This window comes from Stylophora pistillata, chromosome 4, assembly GCF_964205215.1.
Source record: "Stylophora pistillata chromosome 4, jaStyPist1.2, whole genome shotgun sequence".
Classification (NCBI taxonomy): Eukaryota; Metazoa; Cnidaria; class Anthozoa; order Scleractinia; family Pocilloporidae; genus Stylophora; species Stylophora pistillata.
The window spans coordinates 37038452-37057754 of NC_142522.1; the positions used below are offsets into that span (position 1 = coordinate 37038452).

The 19303-nt window shown below is 38.2% G+C and overlaps 2 protein-coding genes across 2 annotated transcripts in view; both read left to right on the forward strand.

Annotated features, from left to right (window-relative positions):
* The window catches only part of LOC148733563 (neuroplastin-like), a 12812-nt gene extending 6316 nt beyond the window's left edge, over positions 1 to 6496 (forward strand). Inside the window, exons 3-7 of the mRNA XM_088758700.1 lie at positions 168 to 320; positions 676 to 984; positions 2955 to 3122; positions 5391 to 5564; positions 5816 to 6496. Of these exons, the coding sequence (XP_088614826.1) occupies positions 168 to 320; positions 676 to 984; positions 2955 to 3122; positions 5391 to 5564; positions 5816 to 5937 (926 nt within the window). The 3' untranslated portion in view covers positions 5938 to 6496. The remainder of the gene's footprint in view (positions 1 to 167; positions 321 to 675; positions 985 to 2954; positions 3123 to 5390; positions 5565 to 5815) is intronic.
* A 123-nt stretch (positions 6497 to 6619) lies between these two features.
* LOC111328841 (basigin-like) lies at positions 6620 to 16576 on the forward strand. Its single transcript, XM_088758701.1, has 7 exons — positions 6620 to 6752; positions 8259 to 8465; positions 9068 to 9223; positions 9762 to 10073; positions 12332 to 12484; positions 12690 to 12857; positions 13683 to 16576. The coding sequence occupies exons 1-7, from the start codon at positions 6689 to 6691 to the stop codon at positions 13799 to 13801; spliced, it is 1179 nt and encodes a 392-aa protein (XP_088614827.1). The 5' UTR covers positions 6620 to 6688; the 3' UTR covers positions 13802 to 16576.
* The last annotated feature ends 2727 nt before the right edge of the window (positions 16577 to 19303 follow it).

Here is a 19303-nt window from a genome sequence, read left to right on the forward strand (position 1 = left end):
TTTCCGGGCAGGAAGACAACGAAATGTTGGCGGGGAGGAGGATGAAACATTTTTTCTTATGGGTTGGGAAAAGAAAAATTGTTAATGATATGCGGTTTAAGGCCCTGTCTCATAAAATGAAAGAAAAACTGTGGCAAATTTTGACGTTTTGAATATTTTGTTTGCAGGTGAAAACAAAAAGCTTTTTCGCACCATGGTGATCAAAAATTTAACACGAAAATACGACAGTTCGTACGGTAACCAAGGAGGTTACGAGTGCCATGCGTTTGCAGGAAACAGATCAGTCGATCAGTTTGCCTTCAATGTCTACGCAATCGAAAGTATGTGTTGTGCGCCTGCAATATCATTGTACAACTTAGAAAATTCATTCATTGATGTCATTCTGCTGTCTATCACGGTGGGAGAGATCTATTAACCGTTTTTTTTTTTACATTTCGTTTCCATAAATTCATTGCCCCTTTAGATATTTTTAGCCTGCAAATTCGAGGGTGGGGAGAGCAGGAAACTTGATTACGCCCAAATCAACTACTCCTTCTTGCTTCCCTCAAGCGAACAGTTCATGATCTGTTGCTTCCCCTGAATGTTAGTTTCACGCACCAGTCGAAGGAAATTGCTGACATGTCTTCCAATGGTAAGATATTCCAAATAAGGAGTCAACTGTTATTGCGTTCCTAGAGAGCGAAGTTCCTAAAGTCACGGTCACACCGCACGTGCAAGTCCTGAAAAACGATGAGGACCTCACGCTCTTTTGCAACTTAACCAATAGAGGAAGCGATGGAACCGACCTGGAAAACATGTTTTGGTTTAAAGATGGTGTGTTGTTAAACAGTATTCCGATCGGAGAGTCAGAAAAAGTTACTCTTGAGCTCTCACTAAAGATTGGAAGTGTGGGTGTTAAAGATGGAGGAATTTACTCGTGTCTTCTGGGAGTAAAATTGAGAAGAGTTCTGGAACACAATGTGTCGGATGACGCTTTGATTCGCAGTAAGTGTTTTCTAATGTCACAAGCTTAATAAGGTAGACTTCTCGGATCCTTCATGGTGACTTAACTGAAATTCTCAATTATTAATTGATCGCTTTTGTAATACAATTTTACGTTTGTTTCTTCGCCTCCCGGTTAGCTCAATTGGTTAGAGCGCCGGATTGTGTTGTGCGGGAGGTCGACGGTTCGAGCCCCGGCTGGACCAATACTCATGGTCTTAATTAAAATAACTTAGGAGAATTTGTGAAGGTGTAGTCTGATCGTCCGGGTGAGTGTTGTCCAGGACTATTGTCGGTGGTGGTGACTGACGTTTCGACAACCTGTGCGGAAGTCATCATCAGAGTCAAGTGAATGATTGTCAGTAGACAATCTATCCCCACACTACGTCACCACACTACGTCAGTTACTAACCAACGTTAAAGACAAAGACGAACCGAGGAACAGACAGGGAACGATTTATAAGATCAATTATTCCGACTGCCAAGCCTCCTACATCGGTGAGACTGGCAGAAACCTCACAACAAGACTGACTGAACACAGACGGGCGACGAGGAAAAGGTGATGTCAGCAATCACATTGCTGAACACCATCGCCTTACCAACCACAAAATTGACTGTGACTCTGCGCAATGCCTAACCTACAGCACTGACTATTTTCAACGACTGACTCTGGAAAGCTGGTTTACTAACTTAGAACAGACTCCCCTAAACAGATGTCAACAACTACCCGCCCCATACAAACGACTCATTCACGACATAAACATCACAAACGACCGAAAAAGAACGACCTAACTTTACCGACAGATCGAAACAGACCAATCACGACCGACTTACGTCACTTGAGTCTTACAGCCAATAACATCACGGCAAAACCAACCGATCATTTTACACGAACTGGAATAAGAACATTTTACTGACAACAATCATTCACTTGACTCTGATGATATTTCTGCATATTTACTTTCGTGTATAGTTTTTATTACAATTTAGTTAGTCATTATAAATTAGTTTTAATACTAAATTTTAGTATCGTAGGCCTTCACAGATGAAGAGCCACAGCTTTTTATGTGGATATACTGTGAATAAACTGTCATTACTATTATTATTATTATTATTATTATTATTATTATTATTATTATTATGACTTCCGCACAGGTTGTCGAAACGTCAGTCACCACCACCGACAACAGTCCTTCTCAGGACTACACTCACCCGGACGATCAGACTACACCTTCACATGTTACCCCCGGGTTCAAGCCATTTACTGCATTAGGAGAATTTGCTACCTTTCTATAATATCAAAAAATGGATAGATACTCTAGTCTTCTCGGATAAGGACAAATAAACCGTAGGCCCCGTCTCCGGCAGGGTTAGGGGTAGGAGACGTTAATTTCCCAAGCACGAGATTACTGTGTGGTGGATGTCCTTCCCTGGGCTGGGATAGGTGGGTGTTATGCAACGTAAGAATGGATTTGTTGATATATCTATCTATCTCTACATACATATGTATTTATACTTAAATAGAATAAATGTTTGAAAGAAAATTTGCCATGAGCGGGATTTGAACCCACGTCCCCCTGTTACTAGTCAGGTGTGATGACCACTACACTATCAGGACAACCATGCTGGCAACATGGCAATCGAAGATGTGATTTACGTGATCGGAGACGTGGTCTCCCGGGAAACTTAATTTTCAAGGTGACCGGGTAGGGGAAGCCTATAACCCCATCTGAAACCCAACTAAGGATCTATTAAAGAAACACGACCGAAGTCAACTTAGCGGATGACAAAGGAGGATCCAATTACGGATAGGCTCGTGATTTGTAAGCCTCTCTGGTTTTTTCTCCACATCCCACGTGGCTTTATCACGTTATAGAGCCCGGAAACGTGTTCTATTGCTTAAATCTGTTTACTGTTCACGTAATTATGGTTCAAATCTCTCAGAAATGAAATCTTATTTCTCAAATTTTCAGTTGCGACCTGGTTTCCAGGAAAGCATGCTAAGACAAATATGCACAATGTTGAGCAGAAGTCATTCAAAGGTGATAACATGTCTTTTGAGTGTGCAGCCAAAGGCTTTCCTCTAGAGATCGAATGGAAGCTGAAGAAGAAAAACGAGGACACCGTGCAAGCCTGTATAAGTAAGTCTTTTAATTTTAATTTCATCAGTTTTCTTGTTTTTCTTTCTGCGAGCATTGATCAAAGATCAAAACATGATTTTAAAGCTGAATGAAGTTGGAAGTCTGTCAAATTTTAATGCGAGAATCGAGAGAGAGGCTCCCAAGATGTCAAGAAGGGAAAACTTTTTAAAACTTTAACTGTAATTTAATTGGGGCATATTTAACCTCCGACAAATCTCTTTCAGTTATCAACCGTTACATTCAGTGATAAAAAAGGTTTTTAAATCTAAAATCAGTTTAATGAACCGCTTCTTTCTTTTTTTACCATCCTTCATCTTAATTCCCCACAATTTCTGATAACAGATTGTAAACATTTCATATTCTTTTGTTTCTGATCAGTTTTTCTTTTCGTTTTGAAGATTATGTGTTAACAATCAGAACTAGCCCTCATTTAGGCCTCCAGTATTTGAAGACATTATTTGTTTATCTCAGAGTAACTAATAGTTATAAAATCCGCCATAACTAACTATGATATATGTAACCTACGCATCCTTCTCCCTCTCCATTGTTTCGTACCCATGCCCTCCCCAGTTACATGAATAAAGACTGAAAGTTCTAAAGAAACTGTGGTGCTGCGTCGGTGGGGGTAATAAGGTAATTGGTTATATCAGCTAAGATGAAATTTTAAATTGGCCACCGTAACGAATAAAAAACCGAGCTGACGTTTCGAGTATTAGCCCTTCGTCAGAGCGAATGACCAAGGGCTACCGCTCGAAACGTCAGCTTTTTTATTCGTTACGGTGGCCAATTTACTATTTCAACTTAGTTGATATAACCAATTACCTCCACAGTTACGGTTACACGGTAGGATCTGGGATCAAGATTACCCTCTCTCTTGAATGAATGAATGAATGAATGAATGAATGAATGAATGAATGAATGAATGACTAGTTTATTAAACTCTCTGTCAGTAAAGGACCTGAATTATCGAGTGTATTTTACAATCTTAAGGCAACTATTCTCTAAAACTGAAAATTTACGACTATAACAATGATAATAACAACTGAATCATTTAAAAGATTTAAATGTAAAAAAGTCCTCCGTTCTCTTTGTCATACATATCTGAATGTTTCGGAAGAGAGAGTACTTTTGTGTTTTCTGCCTTAAGTTGTAATTAGGTGCGTGCAGGAGTGAGCTGGGGAGCAGATGGGTGCAGGAGTGGGCTGGGGAGCAGATGGATGCAGGAGTGGGCTGGGGAGCAGATGGGTGCAGGAGTGGACTGGGGAGCAGATGGGTGCAGGAGTGGGCTGGGGAGCAGATGGGTGCAGCGGGTGGCTGGGGGACTTCATTTTTGCCATGTATTTATAGCACAGGTCTACTCCTCTGTCATCTAGTCTATCTAATTTACCCGCGCTGTAAGGCATAAGCATATGACTCAGCCTTGGGGTAAATTATATTAAGCGCCCTTTTTTGGACTCGCTCTATGGATTCGGACAGATAGGCAGGAATATCCTGCCAGACAGGTACAGCATACTCTAAAACTGGCCGGACTGTGCTAATATATCTTCAGGATGTTAGATTGACACACCCTGGCTCTGCGCAGTACTCTAAGGGAGTATAACCTCTTACAAGCTTTCTTAATAATGTAATCAACATGACAGTTCCACTTCAGGTCACTGTCTATAATAACTCCTAAGATCTTATAGGTACTGACACACTGGATGGCGTTGTCGCCAATTAATATGGGGTTAATGAGACAATTAGAGTTGCGTAGAAAATTAATATGCATTTCTTTTCTTATGCATTCCTTTAATTATTCTCTTCAGATCCTGACGATCGCGCTGGTTAGATTCTTTAATTAATTGTCCACTTTCCCTCTTATTGAACACCGGCTACGCCAGCTGTGACAGATAATAATCTTAATTCCTTCTATTGCTATTGCCGCTATTCCAGGTAATCAGCTATCAAATGTCTCAACTGCCATCTCTTCCCCTAACTGCCAAAGTCAAACCCCGACTCTGAACCCACCCCCACCCCCACCCCATCCCCACCCCTCCCGTCTTCCCTTGAAGACCCTCAACCAGTTCATGGAAATGCCTGCTACTCCAGGGCCTGCTACTATAAATCGCAATAATCTTTATTTTTATCAGAAGTGCATTACCTAGATAATGGGCACCTGCTTTTATGTATTTTTTTTTTTTTTTTTTTTTTTTTTGCACATGTACCATTGCCTAATCTGTCTGAAAATACCTTTAGAAAATAATAACATTGTATTGTACACTTTGTTAGATGGCACGACAGATGAACGCTACAAAATTCAACGTCGTACTGCTCACGACCCCTATGTTCTCACCATATCTGACGTGCAGTACTCTGATCGCGGATTTTACTACTGTTGTCTTCCCTCAAACTGCTCTGATAATGTCAAGGATAACTGTCAACGATTCGTCCTCCGCGTCAGAGGTAAATTAATTCGTTTTTCACAATAATGAACTTACTTCCGTCTTAAAAGTAATTTTCAATTTAGTGTACAAAATTATTCGAGATTGCTTTGGTTTTGGTTTACGTCGCGATGTGATTTGTCCAAAAATCTCGCGCCACTTACTCGACAACAGATTCAGGAGTTCTGGCCATTTGCTGAATGACGGGACAAATAAATTCGGTAAAGTAGAAAAAAAGTCGTTGAAAGCATGTTGTTGTGTTTGGTTTGGCAGATCCTCTTGGTGCGTTGTGGCCAGCTATTGGGATCCTGATTGAAGCCATTGTTCTCTTTGCGATCATCTTCTTTGCTGGGAGAAGAGAGAAGAAGAAAGAGAAACACTTTAAAAGGAACTAACGTCGACATGGGAATCATATCATCCCTTCCAACGCATGACAGTGAGACAGATAAGAACATCATTCCACGCTAGAAAAATAAGTGGAACTCAGAAGAGCGAAGCTGTTCTCAGAAAAGACATAAAACGAAATGCTCGCCAACATAGAAAAGAAAAATAAGAGCGTGGTACCCGATAAAGAATTAGATATTACTTGAGACGCATGAGAAAATTTTTAATGATAATATGTACAATAATAATATAATTTATTAAATATATATTGCGCAAATATCAAGAGATCTCGGATCAAAGTTTTTAGAAATTTCTTCTCCAGTGTATTTTGGAATACCTCCCATATCGCTAGACTATTTTGCAATCGATGCTAGTCTTTTTTAGTGTTAATTCTTTTAGAAATATTTCACTTGCGGTGGTTGGTGGTCGAAGATAACCTCATATTTATAATTCGGATAAACCGCGCTTATGAAATAAGCCATCTTTTTTTTTTTTGAAACGAAGAGGTGATGGTCACTGGTCACATCGTTTGTAAAATACTGCTTATCAATAAATTGGTGAAAATAATAATTTAGACCCTAAAAATAATCACTCTTAAAGGACTATACGGAGAGCCCTTGAATGGTTATTTATTACAGATGACAATACACTCCCGCACAGGCCTGTTGCGTCAAACAGCCTCAATTTCAAGTCTGTCAGGCGTTTCACCTGGGGCCGAGTTTATCGAAAAGTTTACAGATAAATTTAGGTGCGGCGAACAGTATGGCCGTATTAGAAAAAATTATTCCTCTGTTTCTCACTATTTTTGCAACAGTGAAGGTTCAAGGTAAGGGTGAATGTGTATTAAGAACCCTATAATCATTTACTGGTTGCTACGAAAGAACTTTACTTGTCATGCGAGAGCTTCCGAAACAAATCTCATTGTGCAAATGAAACTTGAGAGCAAAGCGTCAAAAACATGCCGGTTTACTAAATGAGTTCGTGAAGTTAAATTAGTGCATTCACCTTACCGTCGGTTCAAACCTTTGAAGAGAACCGAAGCTTTCGCATAGATGAATTGCGATCTCATAATAAGCATTGTTTTTTCATTTTCTTCGAAGCTTTGTGATCGTTTAACTGTCGTAATGTACGAATAAATTTCGATCTCTCGATGCAAATTACGAGCTTTCTCTGGCAAAAAAACCACGGTTTTTTTTTTTTGTGTGTGTGTGTGGTTAAAAATGAAAGGCGGTGTCTTGAATCTTCGATGTTGATTTTGAAATTTGCAATCAGAACTTGTCAATAATTCTGGAATAATCTCAAATTTAGGGTGAACTGATCGAAAAATCTTAAAGCGTGACAGAGTGCTAACACCACATACGCAATTGTGTTTGTTCTACAAAATATGGCTTGTTGGCCTTTAGATCGTATACATAAATTTGGAAATGAAAGATGTTTGACGTCGAATTTGTGAAATTAGACAGTGTTTTTATGCGATAGGAATTTTTACGGCGTTACATAAACTTTAAGATATACTATTTGAAAATCACATTTTTTCGCTGAGCTGGAATTCTGAGATTGCAATATTTTTTGTTAAAGCTTTGCTATAGTCTAGCTCAAACTTTTCATCTCGTGATGGAGTAAAATACATGGTTGCAATGTGGCAGGGACGATTTTGAAAAACTTTGTTATTAAAAATGATACAAGTTGCGATGGTACTCATTTTGGATCTGTGTTTGGGCAGTTACTAAATAACAATACCCGATAACAGAATAATCTAGACATTTTTAGGCGCGTTATCCGAACTTGAACAACATGTGTTAAAAAGCGGTGTGAATTATTTAGATTGATCTACTTGTGCACTTTGGCTTACAATTTTTTAATATATGATTAAGAGATAGCATAGGTCTAGGTGGTTTGCAACCAATCTCTAGAGACAGATAACCATGGTGAAAGGAACAAATGCTGGTGGACGAACAAAAGAAGCTAATGAGATATCTATTGTTTACGTCCACCAACATGGCGGCCATGGCGGCATGTGCAAACCACCTATAGTTACATTGTACGTTACAGCTTCGTAAGGTAAAGTATGGGCAAAATCCATTACAGCTTCAAATTAACATCTGGCCCCCCCATACAGAAAAGCACACCGGTTTCTCATTTCTAGCCCTCTTTTCCCCATCCTTATAGCCTTTTGAGTAATGCCAGTTTGGATCTCTTTAAATTTCCTGCAGTGTATGGCATTTTCTGGAGGAGGTGCCTAGGAGATTAGATACAAGTATACATGTATGTGCAATTCCTGCAGTTTAATAGATGTACGTGTGCAATTTTTTTTTTTTTTTTTTTTTTTCAGGGGAACCACCATTTGCAATTATAGAACCTTTCCCGGAGAACATCTACCCACTAGAGTACACCTCAGCAAATGTTACTTGCATTGCATTTGATGCATCTGGTAAACTTCAACCAGATAGAATAGAGTTTCATAGGAGAGATGATCTTAACCGATACAGAAAGTTAGAGGGGGATAGATTTTTGTTCACTAGCAGAAAAGAGGATATAAGTGAGTATATCTTTGTTTTACAAATCATCATCATCATCATCATCATCATAGTTTATTTAATAAAGCAGGTTGAGGGATAGGCAAGACATTACGACCTGATGTGGACCTGGCACCAGGAAAAAAACAAAACAAAACAAAACAAAGCAAAACAACCTCTGGATCCCAAAATTTACTCCCAAAGCAGGATTCTTAAAAATTTCATAAATGTTGCATCAAGTCAATACTGCAAACCTACAATTACAGGCTGTAAGATGTACAGTAGGTGGCCATGTGATTGTGAATTTCACAGAAAGGCAAGCATGATTTGGGAATTTATCAACAAGGCTGAGACATGATTTCCCTCCTGAATTATATGTGACCTGTGCATTTTATTTCTTTTAGTTCATCAAAACCTCAAGATTCCCCTGAAACCTTGCACATAGGAAGAGAGAATTGAAGTTTTCCTCTTTGGATACTTGATGTTTTAATTTTTCTTTAATTTGTGTATGGAATGAGATCAGAACCCCCCTTCCCCCCCCCCCCCCCCCCATGCCTCTATCATCTGTTTAGTACAAAGCCATATTCTTCTCTTCCTGTTAACAAGTTAATTGCTTTCTCTGTAGACGGAAACTTTAAATTGTACACTACCATGACTGTGGAGAATGTAACAATTCAGGATGACAGTCAGTACGGTGTTCTTGGAAGCTATGAGTGCCATGCTTTTGCGAAAAGTGTAAGCTCACCAAAGAGGCATGGCTTTAGTGTCAGCGTTATTACAAGTAAGTCTTTGCATTACCAATGAAATTTCACTACTTTGTACTCTCACCACATAAATAAGTCTATTATGTAAGTCACATCTATCCATAGAGTATAGAATTGAGTAAAATTAAACTGTCAGAAAACAGGAGGAAATGCATGGGATGGGAGTAACTTTTCTGAAGACTGGCATCTTATTGAGGGGGAAAAACCCTACTGCCATCTCCTGTAAACCACTGAGAATAGGATGAGCTGTTGCAGTGTGGTAACTTGCTATTGTTCAAAGTCAAAGTTCCTGTTATTTTTCACTTCTTTGAACGTGCAGTTTACATGTAATGTGAGTGCCTAGTGATCATCAAAAAGTTATGCCCTCATCTTAAACGGTAAAGTACCTTTTTATAAAGATCCTTATGCAGCAAAATATGTCTATAAACCATCTCTATTCCAACAAGGAAACAAAATGTATTTACTGATTAACAAAAAAATCCATCCACCTGGTGCTTGAGCACTTGGCCAATAATCTTCACCTACATGTAATGGTTACCCATTCTTGCATTTTAGGAGCTGAAATTCCAACAGTGAAAGTCCCAGATTCCAGTGTTCTTAATGTGGGTGATGACATCACAATCTTCTGCAACCTAACTGAAAGAGGAAATGAGAACAGCACCCCACTAAAGAGGATTTCCTGGTTTAAAGATGGGAAATTGTTGAAGAGTGTGCGGAATCCAGATCCAGATGTGCAACAGGACTTTTTAGCCCCACTGAAGCGTACAAAGGTTGATGTCCTAGATGGGGGAACTTACACATGCCTTTTGGAAGTAAAGCTGAGGCATATTAAGGAGTACAATGTTACAGATGACACATTTATTAAGAGTAAGTACAATTCACTATTACAGGTGTGTTAATAGTAAGTTTTTTTTTCTTTGAAGAAATTCTCATAGAAGAGTTTAACCCTTTCCCTCTTAGTATCTCGTAAGTACTGTCTGCCATAGAAAGAAAGAAAGTCTTAAGCACCCTAAACAACAAAGGTGTCTAGTTACAATGATAAGGTTGAGATCGGATGTCAGCATTATCAGGTGCCTCTGGCAGCTGCTTCAGTCCATGTAAGGATCTCACCTTCCCTCCCATCCCACCCCAGTGGAAGACATCCACCACACAGTAATCTTGTGCATGGGAAATTAACGTCTCCTACCCCTAACCCTGCAGGAGACGGGGCCTAAGGTTTATTCGTCCTTATCCAAGAAGACTACAATATCTATCCATTTCTTGATATTATAGAAAGGTGGAATTTAAAATTAGTACAGGGGTACTGGCATGAGTATTGGTTGGGCCGGGGCTCGAACACTCGACCTCCCACACAACACAATCCGGCGCTCTAACCAATTGAGCTAACTGGGAGGCGGTTAGCTCAACTGGTTAGAGAATGCTTACAATGTTAGTTCAGGCAATTGAATTGGTAGTGGATTGACCAATAATCCCCTAATTGACATTTTTGTTTATTCTCATCACTTGTCTGCTTGATTTTGTATTGATATTGTAAGGAGAAATTCTGCCTTGGTCACTTGTGGGAGTTAAAGGTTTAACTGTGGTTGTACATTGTACATTGTACATTATTAAAAACTGGATCATTGGATAATGCAATTCAAGACTTTTTATTGGCTTAGCCATTATGGTGTATGAGCCAATATACCACAATCTAATATCTGTACATTGTAACATCCAGTTTCTTTTTACAAAATAAAGTCGAGAAGATTTGTCTAATATCTTGGGGGCATTTTTTTTTTTTTAATAAAACAATTATTCCACTCGTGCTTGTTGGATATGAGATGATTATAGCCAACTCAGCGCTATAATAATAATAATAATAATATAGATCAATTTCTATAGCGCATTTTCATGTAAATGCTCTAATGCGCTTTACAACAATGTGCGGGGGACTTTTCCAGACTGCCGGCGGCAGTTTACAATTAATAAAGGAGAAATTTTTACAGATGCCCCCTCCCCCCCTTCCCAGTAAACAGGCCAGACCACATCACAGTAATCTCACGCTAGGTGCCTCATTGGCTATCTATCATCTCATCCAACACGCACTTGTGGAATAATTGTTAATTATGTGTGGCACTAGAAATCAACAAACTGAAGAAACCTGGGGCACATTTTTAAAAGTCCACATAATTGAACCCTTTCACTTTCAAGATCCTATTACTAATTCTTGTTACTGTTTGCCATTCAATTCTTATGCTGTTACTTTGGTGAATTTAGTCCTGGATCAACTAATAATCCCCTAATTGATAATTTTCTTTCTTCTCATCACTTGTCTTTGTGATATTGTATTGATATTGTAAAGAGAAATTCTGTCTTGGTCACTCATGGAAGTTAAGGGGTAAAAGAGTTGCATTGTACATTTTGTATGGGCACTAGGAATCTGCTTGGGCTGTATTCAGTCAATTTTGCAATACACTGACTCCCAAAAGCCACACCATTATTAGACAAAAATTAAAGTACCCTGACTTCCAAAAGCCATACCATTATTAAACAAAAAGTAAAGTACCCAAGATGAAAATACAGTTTTATATTAATTTTCTAGAAATTTCTAATCTGATTATCAGATTAGAAATGTGAATCTCTCATCATAGCTAGTTTAGAGAATTTGTTATTACATTATAAGCTACCACTAAGTCAATCTGATAAATCGCTGTGTATGAACATAGTGATCCCGAGATATATTTTGTTTAATTCTTGTCACAAGAAAGAAACATCTTGCTTCAGTTATTTGCTGAATAGACTGAGTTTTTAATTGGTATGAAGAGGTTATATTGCAGTCATGTCTGGGAATTGAAGGGAAAGCATTTAGTCAGCTGAAACATTTTCCTTGATACAACGTACCTGGGAAGGTTCATTCAGCTTTAGAGATTAGAGAATTTTAAGGTTACTCAGCACATAGTCCTGGTGAAATTTCAATGGCCCAATTCTTGCATTGTATGTACTGTACATAGACAGCATGTTGATCTCTATCTACCATTTTTTCCATGTAAACCAGGGTAAATGTACATGTACATCTTGTCATTAATCAAAGATTGCACCCCTTACTTGGACAATTCAAGTGTTTCCTGGTCATTGATTTATTCTAGTTGCACCTTGGCTTCCCAAGCCAAAGGAAGACATTGAGAAGAAGGCTTCTAAAGGAAGCAATGTGTCGTTTGAGTGCGCTGCAAAAGGATTTCCTTTGGAGGTAGAATGGAAGGTGAAGAAGAAGAATGAAGACACTGTTCAGGCTTGCATAAGTAAGTTCTAAAGATGCTCATCTCATCAAGGGCCCTTAAAAACAGTTCAGCACAATCTTTGTGGATTAGTCATCATCTGTCAATATAAGTTATTTATTATCTTTTTTTATTTATTTTTTGTGATCAAACAGAGATAGACAGAGAAATGATTTGTTCTTGACAAAATAAATTGGTCTCACTTTACCTTGGCTGTGTTTCTTGTCAGATGGATCAAGTGAACACTACAAGGTTCATCAAGACACATTTGGCCCATCAATTCTGACCCTATCTGAAGTGGATTATACCGATCGTGGATTTTATTACTGTTGTCTTCCCTCAAACTGTTCTAAAAATGTTGAAGACAAATGCCAGCGATTCGTGCTTCGTGTAAGAGGTTAGGCTCTACGACGTGTACTTTGATCATTTTTCTTGCTTAACACTGAACACTTTATACCCCAACACCAACAACATCTAGATTCTCCATTCTCTTCTGTATATACATTTCCTTTTTACTGACAAGGAGAATTTGTCGAAAAATCAAGAAACCCTTTAGTTGGTGATCATTTCCTTAATTCTGGTCACCCTTGATGTTTGATTCTGGGTGGTCTTGTAAGGAGAAATGACATTCAATGTGTAGATGATAGTCACTGTTAGGGCTCAAGAGATCATGTCATGGTTTACAAAAACATGTACATGTATGTTTTCTTCAGAATTATCAGGTAATGTTATTATTATTATTATCATTATTATAAGTGTGATCATAGCTATTGTAATTTCCTCAAATGAGATCAGTGCATTTGCTGCTTTATTTTTCACTTATTATTCTTTTACAGGGTTGTGATATGACAGTGTAATCAGACAGTTAGCTGTAGTCAGACAGCTAATGTAGCGAAGCATACTGAGTCCACTCAGCTTAGATATCCACCAATCACAGAATTGATCACGATAACCATAGCAACAACCATGCTTGTACTTACAGCTTTACTTTTTTATTATTATCAGCATTATGGTCATTGAAATCACAGTTGCTTTCATTTGATTCAAAATTGAATGATGGCATTTCTTAGCACAATATATTATGTGATTGCAACTTACACTACTGCTGTTATCCAGTCCTAAAGAGTCACTCAGCCCCCCATAGGTTTTGTTCAACAAATGGTTTGACCTGTCAATGTTATCATGTTGTTTTATTGTTTGCTTTTTTGTTTTGTTTTAACAGATCCGTTGGGCCCTTTGTGGCCTTTTATTGGTATCGTTGTTGAAGCCCTTGTTCTTTTCTTAATCATCTTCATTGCTGAAAAGAGAAAGAAGGACAAAGAAAAAGGTGTGAAACAGTAATGAACATGTATGATTCAATAGAGGCCCCCTTTACACATTTCATTTCTATTTTTTATACAGAATATACATGTACAAGTCATGTACTTGTATTAGAAAATGTAGTTAGTTTCTGTTTAATCTAGTTGATCAGAGCTCTTCATGCCCTAACTTGAAATCAACTCAGTCCCTGGGTCTCCAAGGATGTTCATTGGCTAGCAATAAACTACATGTAAAAGAAGAAAGTAAAATATCAACTAGTACATGTACACTGTAGGTATCAATTGATTGAACACCAAATTGTAAGTGGGGAGAATTTAATTTTAGATGTTCAAAATGAAAAAATTAACCAACTGTGGGTTTCTCAATCTTGAAACGTGTATTTGATATTAAATCTGGGCAGCAATGCAAAAAAAAAATCATAAATCAAAAAGACCTTTAGTGGGTGTGGCCCACCTGCAGTATATAAATTTTCTCTATGTAGCTTCTTTATGAATAAGTTCTTTTTTTTAAACGAAGTTTACTCAGCACCCATAGGAGAGACTATTGTACCCTTAAGCTGTATATAGATCTCCTTTCTGCCAGTGTCGGCAGACCACTAATATATGTTTTATTTTTTTCACCTTTCCTCTTTGTTCACTGATGCTGCGCATAAACAGCTGAAAAGTAAGTACAACCATGGTTTTTGTCTGTACAGTTAAATTCTCTCAACACATTAAGCCACCTAAAGCTTAAATTCTGTGCTACTTATCGTTTTGATAGACTTATGTACAAAGGGCTTTTGACATAAGATGGCCCATGTTTATGAAAAAGACGAGTACATTTTAAATAAATGACATCTTTGCATTTATTGCCATCTCTGCTGCTCATCCCATAGTGTGTATTGTACACTATGATGATACCAGTATTAATTTCTCAGTCTTACATACAAACATTTTGTGTTTCCTAGAGTTGATGGTCGATTGGAGTTTAGTTATAGTTCCACAGACGACGGAAATGGCACAAGAGGGCAAGTGCGCTTGCGTAAAATGGGTGAAATCCCTGTTGCTTAGAATGGTTACTCAAATTGTACGTGTGTGGCAAATCCCAGTCATTTTTGTTGCTTTTGTTATAGAGCTTAAAGATGACATAGAAACTGCAATTTTATTTGAAAATACTGTTTTCGTGAAAGCTGTTATGTTGTGCTGTCGAAAGTTAATTCTAGTTCATCACTGGGATAGGAACAAGTTGTAAGGGACATATTTAGAGGTTTCGTTTAATAAGAACCTTATTGATTTTTCCATTTTCATTTCAAGTTTTATCAATGCCTGAGTATTTAAATTCCAGACCATCGAAACTCGGAGATTACAGATTACCCCGGGAGGTAGATGTGATAGGAGATGGAAAGGAAGGGGAAAAAAAGGGAGTGGGTACCAGACTACCTCCCTCCCGAGCAATTTCTTCCCCTCCCGCTCCCCCCAGTTGCACCTGCCACAAATTGTGGAACAAACTATCTTTTTTGATTTATCAAAAACAATCTTTTCAAGTTTAATTTTTTGGCGTGAACGGAAATGAGGTATTTAGTGTTAGAAAGATCGATGCATTAATTTGTTTTTTTGTGCACCGACGTGTTTGATCGTGTGACGCCTTGCAGTTGCCCCCGCCTATAACTTTCACGATCCTATGAGATCTAGTGCGAACAGAAGAAGTATTGTTTAATGATAATTGTGGCAACCATATTACGTCATACGATTTATAATGGCATACACTGTATACTGGAAAAGTCAAGCATCAATTTTGCTTGTATAATTTTTTTATTGTGTATTCATTCTGGTGCCTATTTCCCATGTTTTTTCTTGCGGGTCTTTGAGGTCCGCGACTTCGGCAATTTGTTCCATCAATGGAGGCTTCCTATAAAATACACAAATTTATCAAAGCGATATCAAACTTATTTTAAGGAAGGAGCGATGTGTGATGCTCCGAGCTTTTATCGCTAGTAGGTCAATTTGAAGTATGTAGTTTGTTAGTAGAAACATATCATAACCAAACTCATAGTATTTTTTGTAGCTTTCACTTGAATAACCGTCGCCGGTTCTGAAACCAAAAGTTTGCCCTTCTTTAGCTGAACTTCGTTTTAGCTATCTTCGATTCCGCCAATGTTTGTGAACTGCATCAACAAGGCATTAAGTTAACAGTGGAAAACACTACCAAACATCGCACCTATGGACAAATTCAGATTGTCAAAAACCTTGGGGAGACCCAAGGAAGACTTCGTTTAGCCCTCTACACCCTAACATCGGTATGCACATTCCCCATACTGTGTGCTTTACATTACTCACGGTACCAACACGAAGAAAGTTTTTTACAATCCAGAGCTCCATTCAGTTGAGATCGTTTCCTTTTTTGTCCTAACCTTAGCGTTTGATTTAGAAGTGATGTTGTAAGGAGAAAATTAGGTGTTAGTGACTTTGAGTTTGAAGGGTTTATTAACTGACCCAATTTATTTCCAGTTATGTTGATTCTTTAGTTCGAGACATTATATCAACGTATTTGTTATTCTTAATTAATCCTTAACTATATATACGATATTTAAAACCGTGTTGAGCAGTTGTTTTGCTAGCAGGGAGCACAATCGTCTTCCTCTTGTCACGCTTTTTCTGTCACGCAACATTGATTTTGTACCGTTGTGTGACGGAGAAAGTGCAGCAAAATCGGACCTTCTCTAAGATACACATTGAGATAATGATTAGAATAGGAAATTTCTTTCAACTCGCTTGCAAATGCCTTGAAGCTCAAACAAATAAAAATTGAAAAGATTCAGTGACTGTTTAGATCCTTCTTTAGTGTAAAGATGTTTAGCATGGAAATGATCGCAGACTGCAAGGATTGACCCAATAAATGCGGTATGTAACATTTTACTGTGTTTGATCGAGAATTCCGTTGTCTGAAATGTCCCTTGTAAAGAAGTGGATGCTGCTTTCCAGGAGATGAACTAACGCGAAAGTTACATTGGATACCTTTTCGTTTTTCGCTATCGAAGTGATGGCGGTTTCACCTGAGTCAGAGATGAGAGCGGGGTAGTTTTGTTCAGGAGTGTAATCTGTTCTCGTTTTACACGAGAACATTTCAGCCGAAAAAATCAAGGATAAGATCAGTGTATTGGTCCTTTAGAGCAATATTCATTCGAATGTCGAAAGTAATTTCAGTTTCAGTTCTCATTGGCTCTTGAGGAACTTTCCTTTCTGATTGGCCGTAGTAAATTCCATGATTTGGTTTCACAACACTTAATCTATAAGTGCTCCGATTGAAAATTACTGGAATGCATTCAACAGTTGTGAACGGTCAGGTTCAAAACATCAAACACTAAGTCAACCAAGTAATCGGTCGCTACTACTCTATCCATTCACTTTCGTCATCATGGCAAGAGGCCAAAAAAAAATACAAAAAAAAAATGGCAAGAGGCTCAGTTTGTAATAACTAAGATGCACTGCCATTAAATCTAGCACAAATTTTCTCCTTTTAGAAAACGAAAGAATAAAATGAACTTAACGCCTCCAGTTGAAATCCCAGCGCCCGTAATCTTCACTTAACAGCCAAGCAGTCTACATCCGTGCCAAACATTTGTCCTTGCATTAGCCAAAGGTCTGCATATAACTCTCGCTCCTTTTTAGTTAACCTTCATGGCACCGATAGCTGACTGCAAACTGCCCATTGTTAACATGTGATAACGGCGACACGATGTCGCACAAACCTGATTAAGTGATTTTTTCCATGATATCTCCAATAATTTTTAATAATTACTGTTTTTCTAATCCCTTCTATCATCAAGTGACTTCTCGTCCAGTTCCTCGTTTCCAATAAAACTGTCTTAAAAAAGTTTTTTGTATACCGCTTTGATCTTCTTCTTTCCATTTACGCATTTACAATATTTTTACACCTTTGGTTTTCGTTTAGTTAATGTTTAATAATTTAAAAAACAGATATTACCTCGCAGCCGACGGGCTGAATTGCATAATATTTTACCATGATATACTACGTTATAATAGATACATACAGGAGTATAATACATGCCATGCTCGGACACGAACAAGACACGAAGAAAGGTGTCGTTACTGCAGCAAGTTCAGCGTTATCTAAGTATTCACATTTCCCTTCGCCGTTTGCTAAACAAGAGTAATAAAATTTCTATTATTTTTGTGGTATCGTGGTCGCGGGTACGGCGACACACTGATGCTTTCTCGAATTCTCTCACCCTTATCACGTGATTCGTGGCACCTTAATCTAGATCCAAACAATTATCAACTTCTCCATACATTCCTTTTTCGGCCCTATCTGGTCAAAGATGACAGGCTCTTGTTTAAAAGCATCAGATTTGCTTTCTTCTTTCTTTTTCTTTGATTACCATTGATAGCATTCTCTTAAGTGGAGCGGCTTGTCATTTTCGAAAATAGCTCAGAAGTAGAGAATTTACACTCAGTCTTAAAAGTACAACACTCGATCTTAAAAGTGCAACACGGATTGTGTTTAGTGAGTTTCATGATTTCTTTATGTTAAGACATTGTGTACGGATTTGGTGATTATAGAGGCCCTTCAGGGCGAAAGATGTTGGCGACATAACGGGGAAAACTAAGAAGCTCGCAGCGACCATGATGATTCGCTTTAAATCTAATTCCCTCTCTGTGAGAAGGCAAATTCTGGCGAAAATCAATTCGCCCCCGAAACAAGTCGCACGAATTCAAATACTCGATAAAGAAAAAAGCAAAAGCATCGAAAAACCAGTAGACGAAGGGCTCTAACGAAGGGCTAACGCTCGAAACGTTAGCTTTTTAACTCTTTACGGTGGCCAATTTTCAATTTCAACTTAGATGATGGTACTAAATTAAGTAGAAAATATGGCCAACTTCCCGGGAAGCGGGAAAGCCGTCTGCGACATCATCCAATCACAGAGCTTTTTTTAAATTTTGAGAAATTAAGAGAAAATTTGAGAAATTAAGACTCTTTGCGCTTTAACCCAATATGGGGTTTTAACGACGAGCGGTAAAAAAATGCAGGTTTTCGTCATAACCCGATCAAAGCACTCATCATCTAAATTTTTTAGGTATAAATTCATCCATGACAGGCCGCAGTGATTTTCTATGCGTGCAGGCCAAGTTTTTGCGGCCAAGATTTCGCATTTTATATCACCGGTAATTCTTCATATGTGGACAAAGTAAAATAAAAGCATCAGAGGCAAAATATGCTAAAAAGCTCCATCGAAATCAACATTTATCCCTAGCTTGCTTCATGGACAAGAAACACCGCATGTTTATCTGGCCAGACGAATTTCAAGCTCTTAAACTGATGCAAGATCACAGGTTTGTTCCAGATCCAAATGAATAGTTAATTAAGGAAAAATTTGCTGAAATAAATTGGAAATAAAATCTCAAAGCAAACAATTTAGAGAAAAGCAGTTACGGTTTAGAAAAGACATACATTATGTAATTTAGCTTATCTAATCGGTCTTTGCTAAGAAAACCCAGGCATTGATCAACTTATCCTCGTGACGAA

Excerpts from the sequence above, each read along its gene's own strand:
- LOC111328841 (XM_088758701.1), top strand. The coding sequence starts at position 6,689 with ATGGCCGTATTAGAAAAAATTATTCCTCTGTTTCTCACTATTTTTGCA. Across the intron at positions 10,074-12,331 it reads AGATGACACATTTATTAAGA|TTGCACCTTGGCTTCCCAAG; the intron begins GTAAGTACAATT and ends GATTTATTCTAG. Across the intron at positions 12,485-12,689 it reads CACTGTTCAGGCTTGCATAA|ATGGATCAAGTGAACACTAC; the intron begins GTAAGTTCTAAA and ends GTTTCTTGTCAG.